At 30.9% G+C, this 18,018-nt stretch overlaps 1 protein-coding gene across 1 annotated transcript in view; it reads right to left on the bottom strand.

Moving 5' to 3' along the window:
* Positions 1-14,329, bottom strand: part of LOC117174140 (protein takeout-like) — a 105,116-nt gene extending 90,787 nt beyond the window's left edge. The window contains exon 1 of the mRNA XM_033362953.1: positions 13,968-14,329. Within this exon, the coding sequence (XP_033218844.1) occupies positions 13,968-14,097 (130 nt within the window). The 5' untranslated portion in view covers positions 14,098-14,329. The remainder of the gene's footprint in view (positions 1-13,967) is intronic.
* Positions 14,330-18,018: the final 3,689 nt, after the last annotated feature.

Here is an 18,018-nt window from a genome sequence, read left to right on the forward strand (position 1 = left end):
AAATTAAAATTCGAAAATTTTTTCTAAAGCCTCCAGGGGACTTCGTTTTCGCACGAAAAAATTTTATGTGCCCTTATTGCATCCGGACCCACAATTACAGTACTGAAGAAAGATTGAAGCCTAGAAAAGATTCTTAATAATAAGTCATTGAATTTGAGGATAGAAGTTTGCAAGTTTGACGAAAACAGTTGTTATTAAAAAAGGATTTAAACTCTTGAAGTGTTGCAGGATTCAAATATACATCCATAAATATTACATAGAGGGTCAAAATGTTTCGTTGAAGCTAGACTTTATTTTGTTCTAAATATGATCCATTTTATCATATTGTGAAACGTTAATCAATTCAAACTTCGCGCTAATCATCATTTTCTTATCTTCACGTTCTAAAAGATTAAAATTTTGCAACTTTGCTCCAAATGATCCATGTATTCTCAAAAAATTTTGAAATTAAACTTATGATTTTTAAAATTTGAGCATTCAAAAGTTGAATCTAGGATTATAATTACACTGAAAAAGATGTTCAGGTATATTGCCATATCCTACGCGGAGAAAAATAATTTGAAAAACTTTACCAAACTCAGTTGGGTAAACTCGGGACATATGGACACTTTGATAAAGTTTCATTTCTAGCTGGGTAAAACGAAATTCGATAATACCTTATTCACAAACATGAAAGTGTGACAAATTAATACCAATGTCTACCGAACTGTACTTTAATTAATACTGTACTTGGTAGTTGACATTCTAATAGACGTAATAATAAAATATATCAAACGTTAGATAATGATTAATGAAAAGTTGGGTAAAACGACGTTGAGAACTCGGTAGAAAATATAACAGGGTTCATAGGAAAGTCACGAGGGTATCACTGACGCTCGAGAAACTTTAACTACCAGTTTGGCAAACCGTAAGCTTCTGAGAATAAAAAAGAACTTTACGCAATCAACAGCATACAACCTATATTTACACATTAGTCAGTCACAGCCAATCAGAATACAATTTCGTACAAATACACATACAAAGAGAAACCTTTTGTTGCAATATTTGCTAAAAATCAGACCAGATTTTACTATTTTCAGTTTGCAATGGAGGGACATGCAGAACTTTTGTAATGTTTACTACTCCGAGTAGTAACTAGTAACTACATGCCGAACTACAAAATTCATTGGAAAAAAATTTTAAAATGTTACATTTATTTCTACAGATAATTGCAATATTTGCAAAGGACGATAGTAACGTCGAGAGAGACCGGCGCACTGATTTAGTAAGCGACTTAATAAAAATTGGTAGCCTTTACACGAGCATACGACGTAAATGCAGACTTATTTATTATGGGATGATGATCTCTTTCGCACTATTATATTTATTTAAATTGCAATTGTGCAGTACACACGATTATATATAGTTTATACATTATAATATACATGCAGCAATATTATATTACAAGCTGAAACAGAAAAATGTGATTAAAGTAAAGCTGGTGGGAATCGAGCACGGGTCTCCAGCGCGGCAGCACGGCGATTTTCCATTCGGTTAAACTAGATGCGATCCAGAAATTTATCGCTCTTATCAATTAAATGCTAGCAGTCAAATTGCCTTCCATTAAATTATTTATTAATTGTTCACAGTGATGGCATTTTTTAAATTCTAAGCACTATATCTTAACGTAATCAAATATCCTAATATCGGGGTTAAAAAATTATTTTTTGCTCTGTGAGAAATTTTTTTTCAATTGTAACCTTTCGAATTATCCTAATTTATTGTAATAAGGATCTTTGCATCAACCCAAATTGAGTGATTGATAAATTTAAGGAATTTCAGTACAGCGTTGGTCGGCTGACATCGTTTACGCTCGGCTGAACTCGGTCCAACGCTGGGCTCGCTTACTGAGTCACTTACTAATATTCGAGAGCGATCTTCCGAATTTGTCTTACTCCATAATACAAAAAATAGAAAGTGTCGTAGTATAATTCATATTCCTACAGACAATAGTAATTCCTCTTACAAATTTAGTCTTTTATTTTATTTTAGGTACTTATTACTTCTACTCTTGTTATATAATTTAATTATGTCTCTACTAATTTATCCTATCTAGGATTTTACTATAAAAATTACTAAGATTTCGTATTATCAATAGGAAAATTACATATAAAAATGGCATAGCTTACGATTATTGTATTAAAATATACGAATTATCGCCTTGGTCCTCGATTGTAACCTAATTTAGTCATCTTTCCAATACAAAGTTTCTCAGTGTACACAAATTAGCTTAAAAAGTTACATTAAATTATAATAAAATTACATGCGATACACTCGCACGCTTTTAACAATATTAACGCTATTAAAAATCGAAAACGCTGTCGACGGGTTTCGAACCACCTAACCGAAGTTGAACGAGTTCTATCGCCTACGTCCCTACGACGTAAGTCCCACGGCTAACCTAACAGTTGGGATACCGGAAAAAAATCTCGACCATAAACTTGAAGTACGAGAACGTCAGGGCCGTGCAAAAATATCTGGGGCCCGTTTCAGCAAAATTTTTTATCGTAACATTTAACTGATGAGCCGGGTTTTAAATTTATGAGAAGTAAATAAAAACAATGGATGATTTTTTATTTTGAATTTTCTAACCTTGAAATCCTCAATTATTTAATTTTTAATATTTTTAATGTTTGCATCCTCTACTTTTTAAAAATCTTTTTGATGTAAAATATTCAAGCCATTAACATTGAGCATTCAAACCCTGAAAATGAAGTTTATGTAAAATCTCTGAAACCAAATTAGGTTAATATTTCAGGAATTAAATCAAATATACAAGCTGTCACGCTTTACAGGATGTATTAATTATATTGCATGAAACTTATGTATATGAAATATATGAATAACACACATAACTTGATAAAAACTTGAATATCTCTTCTTGGAATAAGTCTTTATTCAAGATTTGCAATTAAAGATATTTTGTTTTTTAATATGTGCAATTTAGCATGTAGTTTTGAATGTTATTTACATACTTTAATTTTAAATACTCTCAATTAAACATTTTACAATATTAAAAATGTATAAATAAGAATGCTGAATAATTTTGAAGATCTAAACTTGAGTTTTCAACTCTACATATTCCATCTTGAAGACATTTTTATTGTGTATGATCAGAATTGAAACTATTTTAATGGTGAAACTTGCATAATTTTCAACGTTTAATTTGAAAAATAAAAAATTTTCAATTTTAAAGATTTATAAATTAAAATTATTAAATTTGAATAATTTTTAAGATAATAAATCAAGTTTAAAATTCCAATTCTTCCAAATTGAATGAGTACCAATTTGCAACATATAGAAAATTCTATTAATTTGTCTAAGTAATTTTTGCTAATAATTGATTAATTTTATTTATTTTTGAAATCAATTGAATAGTACCGTATTATTCAACTAAAATTTTGATTTTACTATTCAAATTCTAAATCGAAGGAGTGGCTAGATTCAGTGGACTTCGCCGATACTACAGTTTCTGTAAAATTTTAGAGAAATATATTTTATTCTCTTGAATAAAAAATTTATAATTGTTGAGTAATTGTCAAAAATTTAATTTTTTACCTATGCAGCCTTATCAATTCAACTAATAATTACGTATTTTACTGAGAAGCTTGCACATATATTGCCAATACATGCTGACAATTTTTTCGATATCTAGAATAGTTTTTAAAATTAGACCATTTCAAAAAGGAATAAGGTACGAAAAAGTGATGATCACGAGGATATAAGGTTTTAGGAATATAAAGAATTTATTTTGCTGAACAATTTTTTAAATTTCTTACAAATAATAAATTTCCTCATAAATCAATTAAACCCAGTTTTTCCTACTAAATACGTGGAAAACAATTTTTTCATCCCACTGATAAAAATTTAGTAGGAAAACCTCTAACACGACAAAAACCACTAAAATGGCAGCACTCAGGCTTATATCAGGGGCGTCAACTTCGATTCATGGTAATTACATTTTCAATTTCCTACTTTAATGGAATATTATTTTATTTTGCAATTTGACAAACTGATTTTTTTTAATGAATACAAAACAACAGTGAGAACTGTAAGTAATTTGAAAATTCAATACCTTTTTCTAAATTGGAAAATTTGTAAATATCTTTGATGTGCTCAGTACTTGCATACGATCCTGAAAGATTATGGAGGCGATGGAAGGATATTGCGTGACTATCGGTTTACCGAACTGTCGAAGAAAGTCTAACGAAAAGAAAAAGGAAAAGCTCGCTTACAATGGGCAAACTTTCATGAAGTATGCAGGAGGTTATAAGATAACCAAAATCAATTTTTCTCTAGAATCCATTTAAAACTTTACCAAACCTTTAAGTAAATAATACATTTTTTACCTAGAAAGAACAACAGAAATTTATCATTCTGTAACCGATTTTGAGGGAATTATTGTCATTGCATAATTTAAAGTTTCCTTGACTTTACATTTGCAAACATTACTTAACAAGCATAAAACTTTATCCAATTTTTCCTGAATGTGTGACATAATAATTTTCAATAATTCCACCACGTGAATTAATGATTACTTTTGAAAATCTTTACTTTACATTTGGAAAATTTAATCTGCGTTATTAAGGTTTACAATAAAATGATTACAATAATGCCAAGCATTCTTCTTTTGGTCCATATATCCCAATTATACTTAAAAGTTAGATAAAGTTTCTTAACTAAATTTTCTCCTTCTTTAATGGTTAGATGTGTTGCATAGAAAGCAGGGAAAATAGAGATGCACTATTTAAAAATGTAACTCGTTACAAACTATATTGCTATCAACTCATTTTCAACTAAAAGTGCAATGGACCTAATTAGTTATATGACCTCGATTTTTCGATAAATGTTCTTGATATGTTACATTTATTGATATATTAAATTTATATATTACTTGATATATTACATTTATATTACTCTTGTTTCTTCATGATCAACTGCAATGTTCGCGCAAAAATCCTTGAAATATTCTGATATAAAGAACTAAGTAATGTGTACGAAAGCTTGATGTGTAAAGCTTCATGCAGAAACCGTTTCTAAATTTAGAAACGTTAAATGCATGAAGCTTTAGTCACATGTTTCAGAAAATTATGTAACAATTCAGTAATTTTCAGATACTGTAGCTAAGAATTTCAAGGGATTAGACAAAATTCTCGATGCGTACACTTTTAATGTAAAATATGTAATCTATATTTGTCCTTAGAATATAAATAATAAAATATGAGTGAAGTTATTATTAACACATATAATTCATTTTATACATTGTGTAAAATATTAATTTTGAGTTTTTTTTTAAGGTTTCAGTATGCAGAAATAATGAAAAAATTGGGTTGTAGGCAGACTGAATCTACTAGAATTCTACCAGAAAATCTAGTGGAACCACCATGGCCTCAGCGTTACGTTCTAGATGGGGCCCCAATTATTTTTTATCACTAGAGATAGAAAAACTCGTCAGAGCCCCTACTATAGCCCTTTCGAAATTTCTGCACGGGACGTAGTCAGTCACATATAAACTTCGCTCACATATAGTCTCACTATAATTTAGATTGTTAAAACAATTATATACTGAATATTTATATTAAACTTAATGAACCAACCGAACGTTTAAAAATTACAAATATAACCTATCTTTCTAAGCGGGTGTCATTTGAAGTAAATAGCGGACAAACGATTCAGTTTAAAATTAGATTAATTAATCATTTATGCAGCTAATTCTGTAGTCGCTTGCGGTCCTGATGTCGCTTTTTAAAAGTTCATTTATGAGGCAGGCTACCACAGTATCTTGTAACTGTTTTATTGCAATGACTTCAACACTTTTTTCAGTATCTTCTTTTCGTGCAAATTTCGAAACATTTTTACGCTTGAGATCATTCAATATAAGAAAAAATATGTTTACAGCATCGTTATTAATCAGCACAACCTTTTGTAGTTCATTGCTGCCCATGCGCACAACCATCTTGCTTTGTCTGCTTCGAACGCCACCAAGAAACGAGGAGTGCGCAGTTAGAAACTGCGTACTTGTTTCGGTCACGATAACTTATATATTTGTAATCATTTAGGAATTCAAGGAAGCTATTTGTAATTTTCAGATACACAATTTTAGATATTTACGTCTCATCATGCATAAGTGCATGCATGTTGTGCATTATAATAGTACACAGCATAGAAGATAATTGACTGTCTCACAGAAATGGTTGTTTGATTCATGAAAACCGATTCAATTTAAAGGTATATGGAATAAAAAACATCTCCTTGACAATATATTTATAAAATCGAGATTCTGAAAACTGGCGAAATTTATGTTTTATAGAAACTATTTTTTTTGCATGAGCAATCTGAGCTTCTGCACAATATATAGCTTTGAAAATTTATTTGTGGCGATTGACTGGAGGTTGATATTAATAGTTCCAGAATTTACACCCGGGTAGAAATTGCCTCTTTATGCCTAAACTAAATATTGGCTCTCACGAAGCCGCAGCCAGATTTCCTAGCTGGAAGAATCTAGGCTTTGCCTCTGCTGGCCCTCGGCACATTATTGTCGTATGCTACTTTTCTTATATTATTTATATGCTCACTTTTTAGCACTATATTTTTTAATTAAACTAGATAAAAAAAATTATTCATAAATATATATTTACAAAATAATTTCTATCAATTATTTTCTTGAGGGGACCTTGTAAAGCCTTCGACAGGTAAACCAAGTAATATAGCTGTGAGTGCAAAAAAGAACATTAATGTTCTTATGCCTAATTATACTTAAATTTAAAAAAGAACAAATAAAAAAATTACCGAGATGCAAACAACTTATGAGCCTGCGGTGCGTGCGTTCGATTCTCGGCGCTTGCGGATATCTTAATAAACTGCGTTTGTCTTTAGTTTATTATTTATAAGTCTTCTCTAGTCAAATTTAACAATAAGTTTAGTTCGAGTATAACGTGCGGAGTATAGTTAATAACCGAATGTCAATAAAAATACGAGAAAAAATCGAGGAGTGTTTGTCAGATGCTACAGAAAGGTGTAAAATCTTTAGATTAAACTTTTGCAAAGAAAATGTATTTTAAAATTCGATTAATATTTTCCTTCTTTGAATCAAAAATTTCTAGCAATAGATTATGGCATTATGCTGGTTAAACTTTAATACTACTGCAACCACAGCATCACACTTCGGAATTTAAAGCATGATCAATTTGTTAATATTTTAATAATATTTTATTTGAATCAACAAAATGAAAAACAAAAGCATATGCTTTTGAATAATTGTTTGTGAGGGAATATCTAGATTCTATAAAGACCCTGTTAAAAGACCCTATTAATAGGCCCTCATTGGGTTGCCTTCTGATGACCTCGCTAGCTGAGCGTGACGCTTTCGCTTGCGCCCTCGATAGATTGCCACTCTAGGGCCTCGATAGAAAATAGGAAATCTAGACAGGGCCTCTTAAGAACCAAGTTATAATTTCTACCCGGGCAGAAACAGGACTTTCATAAATTTTAAGAAACGGAATATGCATGACATAAGGTGTGAAGCTTCTGTATTTTTTATTATTATACCATTCGGCCATTTCCTTTTCGGGGTAGACGTGACTCACTCGGTGAGGTTCCCGGTAATAAGCGTAGAATAGAGAAAAATTTATATTTTCAGATTTCGGCGCAAAAGTGAAGATTATTCTATTATTTTGAATGCGCGATTTTTCCATCTGTCTAAAATGGTACAATAAGAATAAGATACCTCCTAAACTTATTCACTTCTATTTCCATAGCGACCGCCACACAGTTTTCTATTCTCCCAAAGAGAACGTGTTTTAAATATATTTAATTTCTTCTAATTGTATCGGTAACGTACCTCACAGAGATATTTTTTATTCCTCAGAAGTGGTCATATTTTGATTTTATTTAATTCCTTCTAATAAGTTCACAAAATATGTGTAAAGTTGTTTTAATTCCTTCATGCGGAATGTAAATTCTGAAAGTTTAATTCTCACCAATTCAACTCTGTCTCTCTAGAGATAAAATTATTTAAATTCACACATTTGCATAGATTTCTTTGTGAAATTTTTAAGACGTTTAAATAAATTATTAAAATATAAATAAATATCAATTTGAATATTTTTCGAATTTATGAGTTATAAAAATATTTAATAATGAAAAATAGGTTAACTAAATGCTTTCGTTAAATTTTACTAAGCCGATCGAGAGAAATAGGATTTGCACTTTTTCTATTCCCGTTGTGGGATTTTTAGACGGTGGAAAAATCGCGTATCCATAGGAATACAAATTCTTAATTTTTCTGAATTCAACGCTTGTCACTGGGGAAGGAAGTAATGTGAGGAATGAGGTATAGATTTTTTATATTGATCTAGAATTCTCCTGTTACTTATTTAAAGGAACCAAATAATACGTAGTACTCCGGTAAGAAGGCTTACATTTAAAAAGGGATTGCAAATTTACAATTTTTATCCTAAGAGAGCAATTATTGATCAGTAATTATTTAATCTATATGAATGCCTAATTTTGTAATTTAGTTTCAGTTTGACCAATTGGAAGATGATGCTCTTGAATTAATTCCAGAATTTTGGCATAATCTTTCTAAATTTATGATATGATATATTATTTATATATATTTATGATATGATATAATCTTTCTAAATTTATGAAAAAAACCATCAGAAATCTTATTAAATTTCGCTTTGACTAAACGCTACTAGGTCTTTTCGATAATTAGGAGCCAAAATAGCATGTGAGAAAAACCGACCTATTTTTTGTTTTTTACCAATCTTAGATTATCAGCTTCCACTTTCAGCATGCTTCAGGGAAGTGAATAGAAAATAAGAAACTTTGATTAATGAAAGTTGAAAATATCCTCTTTAAAATAAGAATAATAACATAATAAAATATTTACTGGTTCCCGAATTATCATAAAAATTGTTGAAGCGTGCCCTCGACTAAAATCTGTTCATCGAGTGGCAATAATCCTTTTATATTTTGTTATTCGAGAACCAGTCGATATTTAAATATATTACTATTACTTCATTTTAAAGATGAGATGTCAGAAATAAATTTAGCAGAGTTTTAAATTTTTACATTTACTTCACTGGAGAATGCAGAAAGTAGAAAATAGAATTTGAGTATCGAAAATTGGTCCAAAAAATTGGTTGGTCGTTCTCAATTCCTCAAACTATTCAAATATAATTATTGCTTTTGTATTTTGTTGATAGAAATATCATAATGAATTCCTTATAATATATGTTATTGTGATCGTGATGTAAAGTTAATTTTTTTAATGCTGAAAGTAAAGGGAAATTCTGAAATTGACCTTTTGTACTATCTCCATAAGATAGTTTTCTAACTTACGAAGGTAGAAGAAGTGGTTAATTTCAGAATTTCCCAAAAAGTGGTCTAACCGATTTGTGCCTTTCAAAACGGCGCGGATTCACGCTTCTGATCTGCTTTGAAATCGCGCCAAGAATTTGGACGAAAGGCGGCAATCGTAAGATAGGACGAAACGTTATTTGCATTAGAAATAAATGAGAAAATAAAATCGAAAGAGGGCGCTGCGTTGAAATTCTAAGATAGATTAGGGACCCCGTTTTTTATGTCCTTGTTTCTTATAATATTAGACTCACGGAATCACTCAGAGAATAATTGTCTTGAAAGAAAAGCATCGTCCTCTTATGTGTTTTGTTTTAGACCACATAAATATCTGTTTTACAGAAACGGAATTATTTAGTTGCAATATTATGTGAATTCCAAATTCAAAATTTGAATACAAATTAAGAATTTTTACTCGTTTATCATACGTGTAAAAGTGTGTTAATGGACTGATTACACGCTTTTACCGAGAATATGATTTTTTTTACAACTAACCTATTAAATTTAACAATTATAACAAAAAACTTAATTTTGTGTTCGAATCTGTCTTTGACTTTTTAGCTTGCAATGTTATTAGACGGTTTAAACTCTATTTTTCAGAAGGTTAAAAAATTTTGCCACATTTGGACCTTATATAAAACATACTGAATTGATACTACATGCCTCATTGAATTTTTTATCGCCATTTTTTACACTATAACACAGTTTAATTGAACCTTGAAAAAAACATTAAGCCGCGTCGAAACGTCGGTTAAATGTATGGATGTGGACACTTTCATTTATTTGAAATAAAAGTCTGATATTTTATTTGAAACGGACGAACACACAAAATTTTCCTCTTTCTCCTCATTGAAAAATTAGATTACAACCAAATTGAGTCGAGCTTTCTACACTGATAAGAAAATTACTGGGTCCAGGACAATATTTTTCTCAGGTTCATATCCTTTGTACTAAGGATTTGTTTACTACAGTTAAGTATGTATTGTTTACAGTAAAAAAAGTCATCCTTGAAGAAATCTTTTCGTTGGTTATATGTCTTTTATACAATAGAAATATTTTTCTTTGAGTGAAAGAAATATTTTTTCTAGATAAATAAAAGTGTTCATCAAATTGAAAAAACTATTCATCCGATGAAAGAAAATAATTATATACATTGAAAAATATTTTTAAAAAATGGAATATTGATCTTTTCGTTCAAATAATTTTTTTTTAATTAGGGTACGCTGATTTTGATAAATTACAATGTTTTTCAATAATTCTGCATATTCTCTGAGTGAAGCACTTTTTTAAATTAATTAATATTCTATAAACATTGTTAAACGCCTATTCTGAAGAATATATCGCATCTTAACACCACTAAAATACTTACTCCTATGGAAACCCCATTTCTTCGTTTACAAGAAATATTTTGTAAAATTTAGGCTACGCTTCTTTAAACCAAAAACACCCTATCTTCCAATTCATAAAAAGAACATTTTTAGAAAAAGAAATATTACCTTGACTTGAAATCACATTTTACTATATACACCACCTATTTTTAAAACACAAATCTCTTATTTCTTTGCAGAAATGACCACGTTTATTCGGTTAGTTAATATTTAACTGACTTAATTAATTATTAAATTGCTTTTATAATGTTATGGTTTTGATGTAGATAAAACCATTTCTTTAAATTGAAGAAATGTTTTATATACGTATTCAATGTGTTAATTTCTTTGCGTGGAGTAAATTCTCCGTGTATCAAGATATTTAAAAAAATCAATGAAGTTAAAATGGTCACGCGTAAAAGGATATATTTGAATTTAAAAGTATTTCTCCATACGCCCTTGACTTTATTGCTGTCGCAGTTTTAAGCTATAGAGAAAGTCTGCTGTATATAGTGATCACTTCTTCAGTTGTGACATTGGCTCATGACTCAAATGCGCACACACAAACACACACGCGCGCATGCTATAGATCTTCTTTTCAAAAGAATCAGGAAACAAAATAATGGCAAAGGGCGGTTCCTTTACAACGCCGTGGAGCAGGCGGTTGAGACTTTTGGCCTAAATTTTTACATGCGGAGTGATAAAATTGATCTAGATTCCTCGCATCTAAAAGCCCAAGTAAAGATAGTAGAGGTTGAAAAATTTCACCAACAGCTTCTTGAAAAGGAAATGTACTGAAATATTTACAAAAATTTAGAAAATCAGCCATAATCGAAGGAGCTAACTTTTCCTTTCCTCAGGTTTTATTTTGGCTTGCCGGAAAGGTCCCATTTCCACCTTAGTATACCGTAACCGTATTTTACGTCAAAAAGTTCTCATTGATAGGTGCAGAGCATGTCATGCACACGCTTAGTACCATTTTTGTCGCTTTTACGGTGTTGGCTAAGGCCCTACCTGTCGAATGCTTCGAGGGAGATAAAGGCAATTAATGAAGACGAGAATTGCACATTTTCTGCAACGACGATCTCAGGATAGCCGATAGATGGCTACATTGCACACTTGAGGCCCGATATCATTTTCCAGGACATCATTAGTGATGGAGTTCTCGACTCCGGCCAACTACAACATCACTGATAAGGAGAAGGTTAAGAAGGACAGGTATGAATACCTTGAAAGGGAGTTGCAGCGAATGTAGCCAATATATTAGGTTACATTAATTACCTTGTGACACATTAGGGTTTAACCGGCCTGTCGTTGTGATTTCGTCGTGCACTGTGGCTACCCATCTCACATTCGTGAGACGTAGCCATACATGTGATTTACCGATTTTGGATTTTGTTTTTAAGAAAAACTGATCATTGAAATTAAAATATATTTGTAAAACGCTGTTTGTTTCAAGTGATGGAAAGTTTTTTTATTTCAAAAAGATAGAACTTTCTTTTTTGATTTCACCCACTATGACGGCCCTTGCACGTTGGTAGTGAGGCTGCGCGGCCGCACTAAAAAATTAATGTCACCGAAAGTTACAGAGTGTTAAACAATTTTTTTAGTTTCTTCTTAAAATTATATGGAATACAAATGTTTGTATTTTAAAAATACATACTCTTTGAGTGGAAAATTAAATACAACAACTTTTTTCAATTTTTAGGCCCCTTTTAGAATTTTTTTGTTGAATATCATTAAGAAGGCTTATAAATTATAAGCTACTCCTAATAATAATCAATTAAACTCAATGAGATTTGGGTGATATGGGGTTTCCAGAAAAGTCGGGTCTCAAAATTCAAAATCTTGTGACTTCCTGAGTTTTTAAACTTTTAGAAACCATTTCAACTACACGCTTCACTAGTTCAACACTAAAGTTTCACCAAGTTGCATAAAAATCTCTAGAACCCACGTGCAACTCTGATATTCAGGAAATAGATTGACCCAGACAATATTGTGTATCTCATAAAGTGACCATAACCTTTATACAAATGTATTATTGAATTTAATCGCAAACAGTATAGATCACAATAAAATACTTTTCTAATCCAGAACATAAATGTAAGAATATAAAAAGCAGGTAAGCACAGAATAAACTCAACCCAGAAAGGTAGTCTAGAAAGCTTATTATTTTTCGACATATTTCGAAGTAACTCCTTGGTATTATGTCTTAAGATATGGAAACATTAGAATGTTAACTATGTAGTTTTCTGTGAAAAATGTAGGTTTGTTCCTCATTTCTAAATAAAATATTACATCCATTGCCAAGTTACGTACTTAGCTAATCGCATTTTTTTATATAAAAAGCTATCTAGCCTTTAAATATTTTTCTGTTATAAGAAATGACAAAAGCATTATTTGAAAATACATCGGAAAAAATTAGTCTTTGAAACTATCTCTTTGGGCGAAATATAATAAGACCATAGCAAAAAAGACTGTTATGTTATCATATGGTTTTTATATTTCATTATTTGAAGCATTGATCAAAATGAATCTCATATGTATTCTTTCCTAATATTAAAAATTATTCTTTTTATATTTGAGTATTATTATTAATTCCTGTAATGTTTTTTGAAATGTCTGTCCTATCTGAATTTTATTTTGATTAAATTAAGAGCACTGAAAGAATATTTCTGCTTTGTAGTCGATTAATTGAAACCTAAATTTCTTTTAAAATTATAATTAAAAATATGTAAACATGTTTAAATTTAGCAATAGTGACCATATCAGAATGATTGATACAAATACGGTCATTGTTGAGGATTGATAATACACGAAAGCGAAAATGATGAAATGATAGAGTGAAATGAAAACATCCATTAACATGTACTGTAAAGTAAAGTTACTAAAAAAATCAACATTTTCATTTATTATATGAATAAAAAGAACATGCAAGATGTTAAAAAGAAATAATTTTTACATGAACATGATATTCATTAGTATGCATATTAACTCTTTTATGCTAAAAGACTAAAAGATTGAAAGAAAAACGTATAAAACATTGTATAGTTATAGTATTATATTGCATATTATTTATTGCTCTAATAATTAATGTATCTGTAAGTATCTGTATTATGTATTCTTTTAAAACTAAATTCTTAGATTCAGAATTCAAAATGATTTACTTATATAAGAATAAAAAATGAATCTTACGAGTGTCGAAGTTAGGTTCGTTGAGCTCCAGTTTGGATTTGCTATAAGCTGTAATGACAGTCTGGCTGTTAACACTTCTACTAATTAATCCCACAATTAAGAGACAAGTTGCCGTAGTATTTAGAACCATTTTTAAATTATACTGGAAGTGTACGAAACAAACTGATTAAATTAGAATTGAGGATTTGTAACGTACTGGTGAATATAAAAATAAATAATCCACTGATTCTCAATTTTCAATACAATATTAATAAATAATAATAACAACGCATGCGGCTTGTATTCACAAAAAGTGCTGAGTTGGAAAAACACGTAAGAATGAAGAAGAGGAAACGGAGAAATGAAAAAGTAGAACAAAGAGAGACGCGGCTTTGAGATAAACTAAAGACATACCTGCTGCATATTCTGTCTTATATGCGAATGCCCCTTCTCTTGAAGCTATTTCCTGTAAAAAGGTGATGTGGATGTCTACCGTTTTATTCTGACTCTGTGACACATATTTCATATAAAGATCGATTGAATTGGTTATTTGTACTTATAATTAATAATGATAAGCAGCTTAATTTAAATTAATTTTATATGTCCTGACAGTCAAAGCTAACAACAGGGTACAAAGAAAAAGTATAAGCAGCTTAAAATGATTGCAGATCTTAGGAGTAAAAGTTTCTAAAAGACAAGAAATATTTTTAAAATAATAATAAAATTTCCACAAACCATAGCATTGCCTCAGTTCCATCTGGATCGCTTAAATGTTGGACTTATTTATCATAATAAAAACTTTCTTTATTGTTCAGTCTCTCCAGTTAAAATTATCAAAATTATGAGCCTCCTTGTTAAATTCCTTTAACAATCACCGTAAATAGCGCTATAAATATAAATAGCTCAGTCTCTCTCGAACACCGAAATTTTTTTGAGTATATGGCTCATTCTCCATATTGGTGAGTTAAATATTAGAGGCTTATTAGTGAAAATGGAGTTTATACCTTTTTTCATTACATTTTCTGTACACTTAGGAGACCAAAGTCTTATTCTGCCTTTCTGATAAAAGAAAAATGATGTCTGCATTAAGTCGAACGATGCAATCAAATACAAAAAAAATTATGTATACGTGACCATTCGCGAAAAAAGGGTTCTAACGCCCAAAAAAAAAGATTTTTCCTTTTTTACACCAGTCAATTGTTTTTTATAGAGATAGGACGAGCAGTACTTCGGCTAGGCAGGCAGGTCCTCCTGCTTGTCAAACTCGAGTTTAAACTTTGGTTCCTGCTCCGTCCGGCCGTCGGAGTAAGCAGTAGGCAGTAACTTCGGCCGGATTTCTACTGCGTATTTTATCCTGCTGGAAACTTCGGCGTTAAGTACCTGAAGCCCTAAACACTTTTTTTTCTACGTCTTATGACTTTTTTTTCGAACGCTTTATTTACTTTTCTTATTGCGTTCAAAATTCAATGTCAGAAATTCAATATTGAGAAAATGAGAATTTAAAAAAATTTTAATAACGAAGTTATATTTACTTTTAATTAATTAAAATTTAATTTAAATTAATTTTAAAAAAGCAGAATTTAAAAAATGTTTCACGACGGAATTATATTTACTTTTAATTTTCTAGGTGATTTGTAAATAGAATTTTAATTCTTTGTTTCATTTAGATAATAAAGTAGCATACGAGCCATTAGTGTAGAGAACGACATTTTTCATTTTCTAAATAATTATCTCAATGTTTTCTTCAAATTTCTTTTTTCTAGTAGTGAATTGAGATTCACATACAACGCACAAGTGTGTCTTTCTATATAAGAACTGTACTAAAGAGTAGTGTAGGCATTAATTTTCAACAAAATAAATAATTTTTCAACATACTAGAAAGAGAAAGAGATGTGTAGATACCTTATGAGGGAGTTGCAACGATTGTACCCGGAATATTCTGTTAAACTAATTGTCCTTATCATCGGCGCTCTTGGAGGTGCAAGGCTTTCACTCGTTAATAGCCTGAAAAGCATCTCTGCGTGTCAACAATATGCTAAAAGACTTACGGGAAAAATGGAGAAGGCGGTAGTCCTTGCATCGCTCCGTGTTCTCAGGGTGCACGAAACTTTTGTCGGATCGTCATATTGATTCCGTTACAGACAGTAACCACCTATCTCACGGTCGCACAGAAAATCGCCGATCCTCCATTGTACACCGAAATCGGTGTTCAAGTGAGTTGCAAAAAATTTGAGCCACACAGGTTCATTTGGAGAATCTAGGGGGAAATCATCATTTAGACACTGTTTTTTTCATCCAGAGCAACGTGAAGTGTCGTCTACAAAACTGTCAGTCACCTGTCAAGATGATTTTGTCGGGCGTTATTTGGGTGAAGTAGATGTTGATAAGCAGGTAAGCTATAATAATAATTACCAAACTTTTAATTTCCTTCCATTTACCAGTGACTTTTAGCGTTTTCGAAAAAAATTGTACTTGACGTGATATAATATCCAAATCTTAGGTTAGTCAAAACCGACACGACATTCAAACCATCAAAGCCGAGATGTAAAAACTAAGTCGTGACCGTCTGCATTTTAATTGATGCCTGTTCGTTCGAAGAAATTTCCTCTATATTTTCTGTATATAAAAAAGTGAAGTTAGCTGGTGGTTGAAGTGAAAATACCTAACGTTATATGTAGATGGTCATGACTTTTTCTACGCATCCCGCCTTTAGTTTAAGTATCGACGGCCATGACTAGCCTAACATTAGAAAGTACGATTAGAAAATGATCATTTTATTCTAAGTGAATAGTACACACTGTTAAATGAAAGAAAGTTAAAAATTAGGCAAATAGTATTTCAATTAGTTTCCTTATTAACAATTATTTAGTCTAATATCCCACTGCGAATAGTTGCTTTGACAGGTGTTCAGGTGACTGACAGCGCGGTTCAACACTTCACAGCTCTCGGCATTGAGCCAAAATTCAGTCTCCAAATGATACTTTCCCTAGATGCCCAAATATGCACATGCGTTCAGAGGAATACATTTGAGACTTGAAAATTGTTTCAAATGGTGATTGGGAGACCAATGTTTGAGCTGTAACAAATTTAACACCAGCGTGTTTCTGTGCGTGAGACGTGGTTGTGGCTGAAATTTTACCGCGATTTCGCTGGGAGCGGGTGCAATTGTTCAGATTAGCACCCGCTCCCGGTAAAATCCTGCGGTTGTCCTTATGACAGATGTCTATAGGTCGCAATCGTGAAGGGATATGAATTTTTTTTTAGAAATGATCAGCATTAAATTTGTAAGAAAACTTATTAATTATATTTATCAATTTTTGTTTCAATATAATTATTTATTCAACGCAAGTTATTTTTTAAACAAAAAATAGAAAAATAAACTTGATATGTATCATATTTACTGTAGTATCTTTCTAAATTCGAAATACGCGACAAGTTTTCTGCAATTTTCAGGGCACTAAATTTGTCTTCGAATTAAATTTTCATCGCTTGATTTTCCGCTTCGTGAACCATCGTTAAGAATTTTCAAAAAAACTGTCGATTTATAAATATTATTCCGAAGCGATAAAAACCACTTATTTGGAAATGTACACTGAAACTCAAACCATAACATCAAAAATTTACTTCTAAAATACTTCTAACATTAGTACAAGAACTTGTATTCAAAAATCTTCCAAACTTCCGCGGATCACGTCAGGACCTAGATTAAACCATTGTTGTTTTGAGGATAACTAAGTCGTTGCATCAGTCCCTAAATAAAAGGGCGATGGGAGGAAAGGAGAGGGGAAATAACATTTCTTTATTAGTTACGAAACCATTACGAAATTAAAAGAAAGTTTTGTTTTGAAGTGTTATTCCTAAACCATTTTCCAAACAGATATTCAATTTGCCTATTTTAATCAAAGACATATTTTTTATTTGCCATACTAAATCTTAGTAACATTGTCTAAACAGTGATTTTCGATCTTAATTATTAGAAAACAGGTTATGAACAACAACAAATGTATTTAATTAAAAGAATCAATTTATTGAAGAGCACTTTGAAGGCACGTCTTTACTCATCAAGATCTGA

The sequence above is a fragment of the Belonocnema kinseyi genome, chromosome 1 (assembly GCF_010883055.1).
Source record: "Belonocnema kinseyi isolate 2016_QV_RU_SX_M_011 chromosome 1, B_treatae_v1, whole genome shotgun sequence".
Lineage (NCBI taxonomy): Eukaryota > Metazoa > Arthropoda > Insecta > Hymenoptera > Cynipidae > Belonocnema > Belonocnema kinseyi.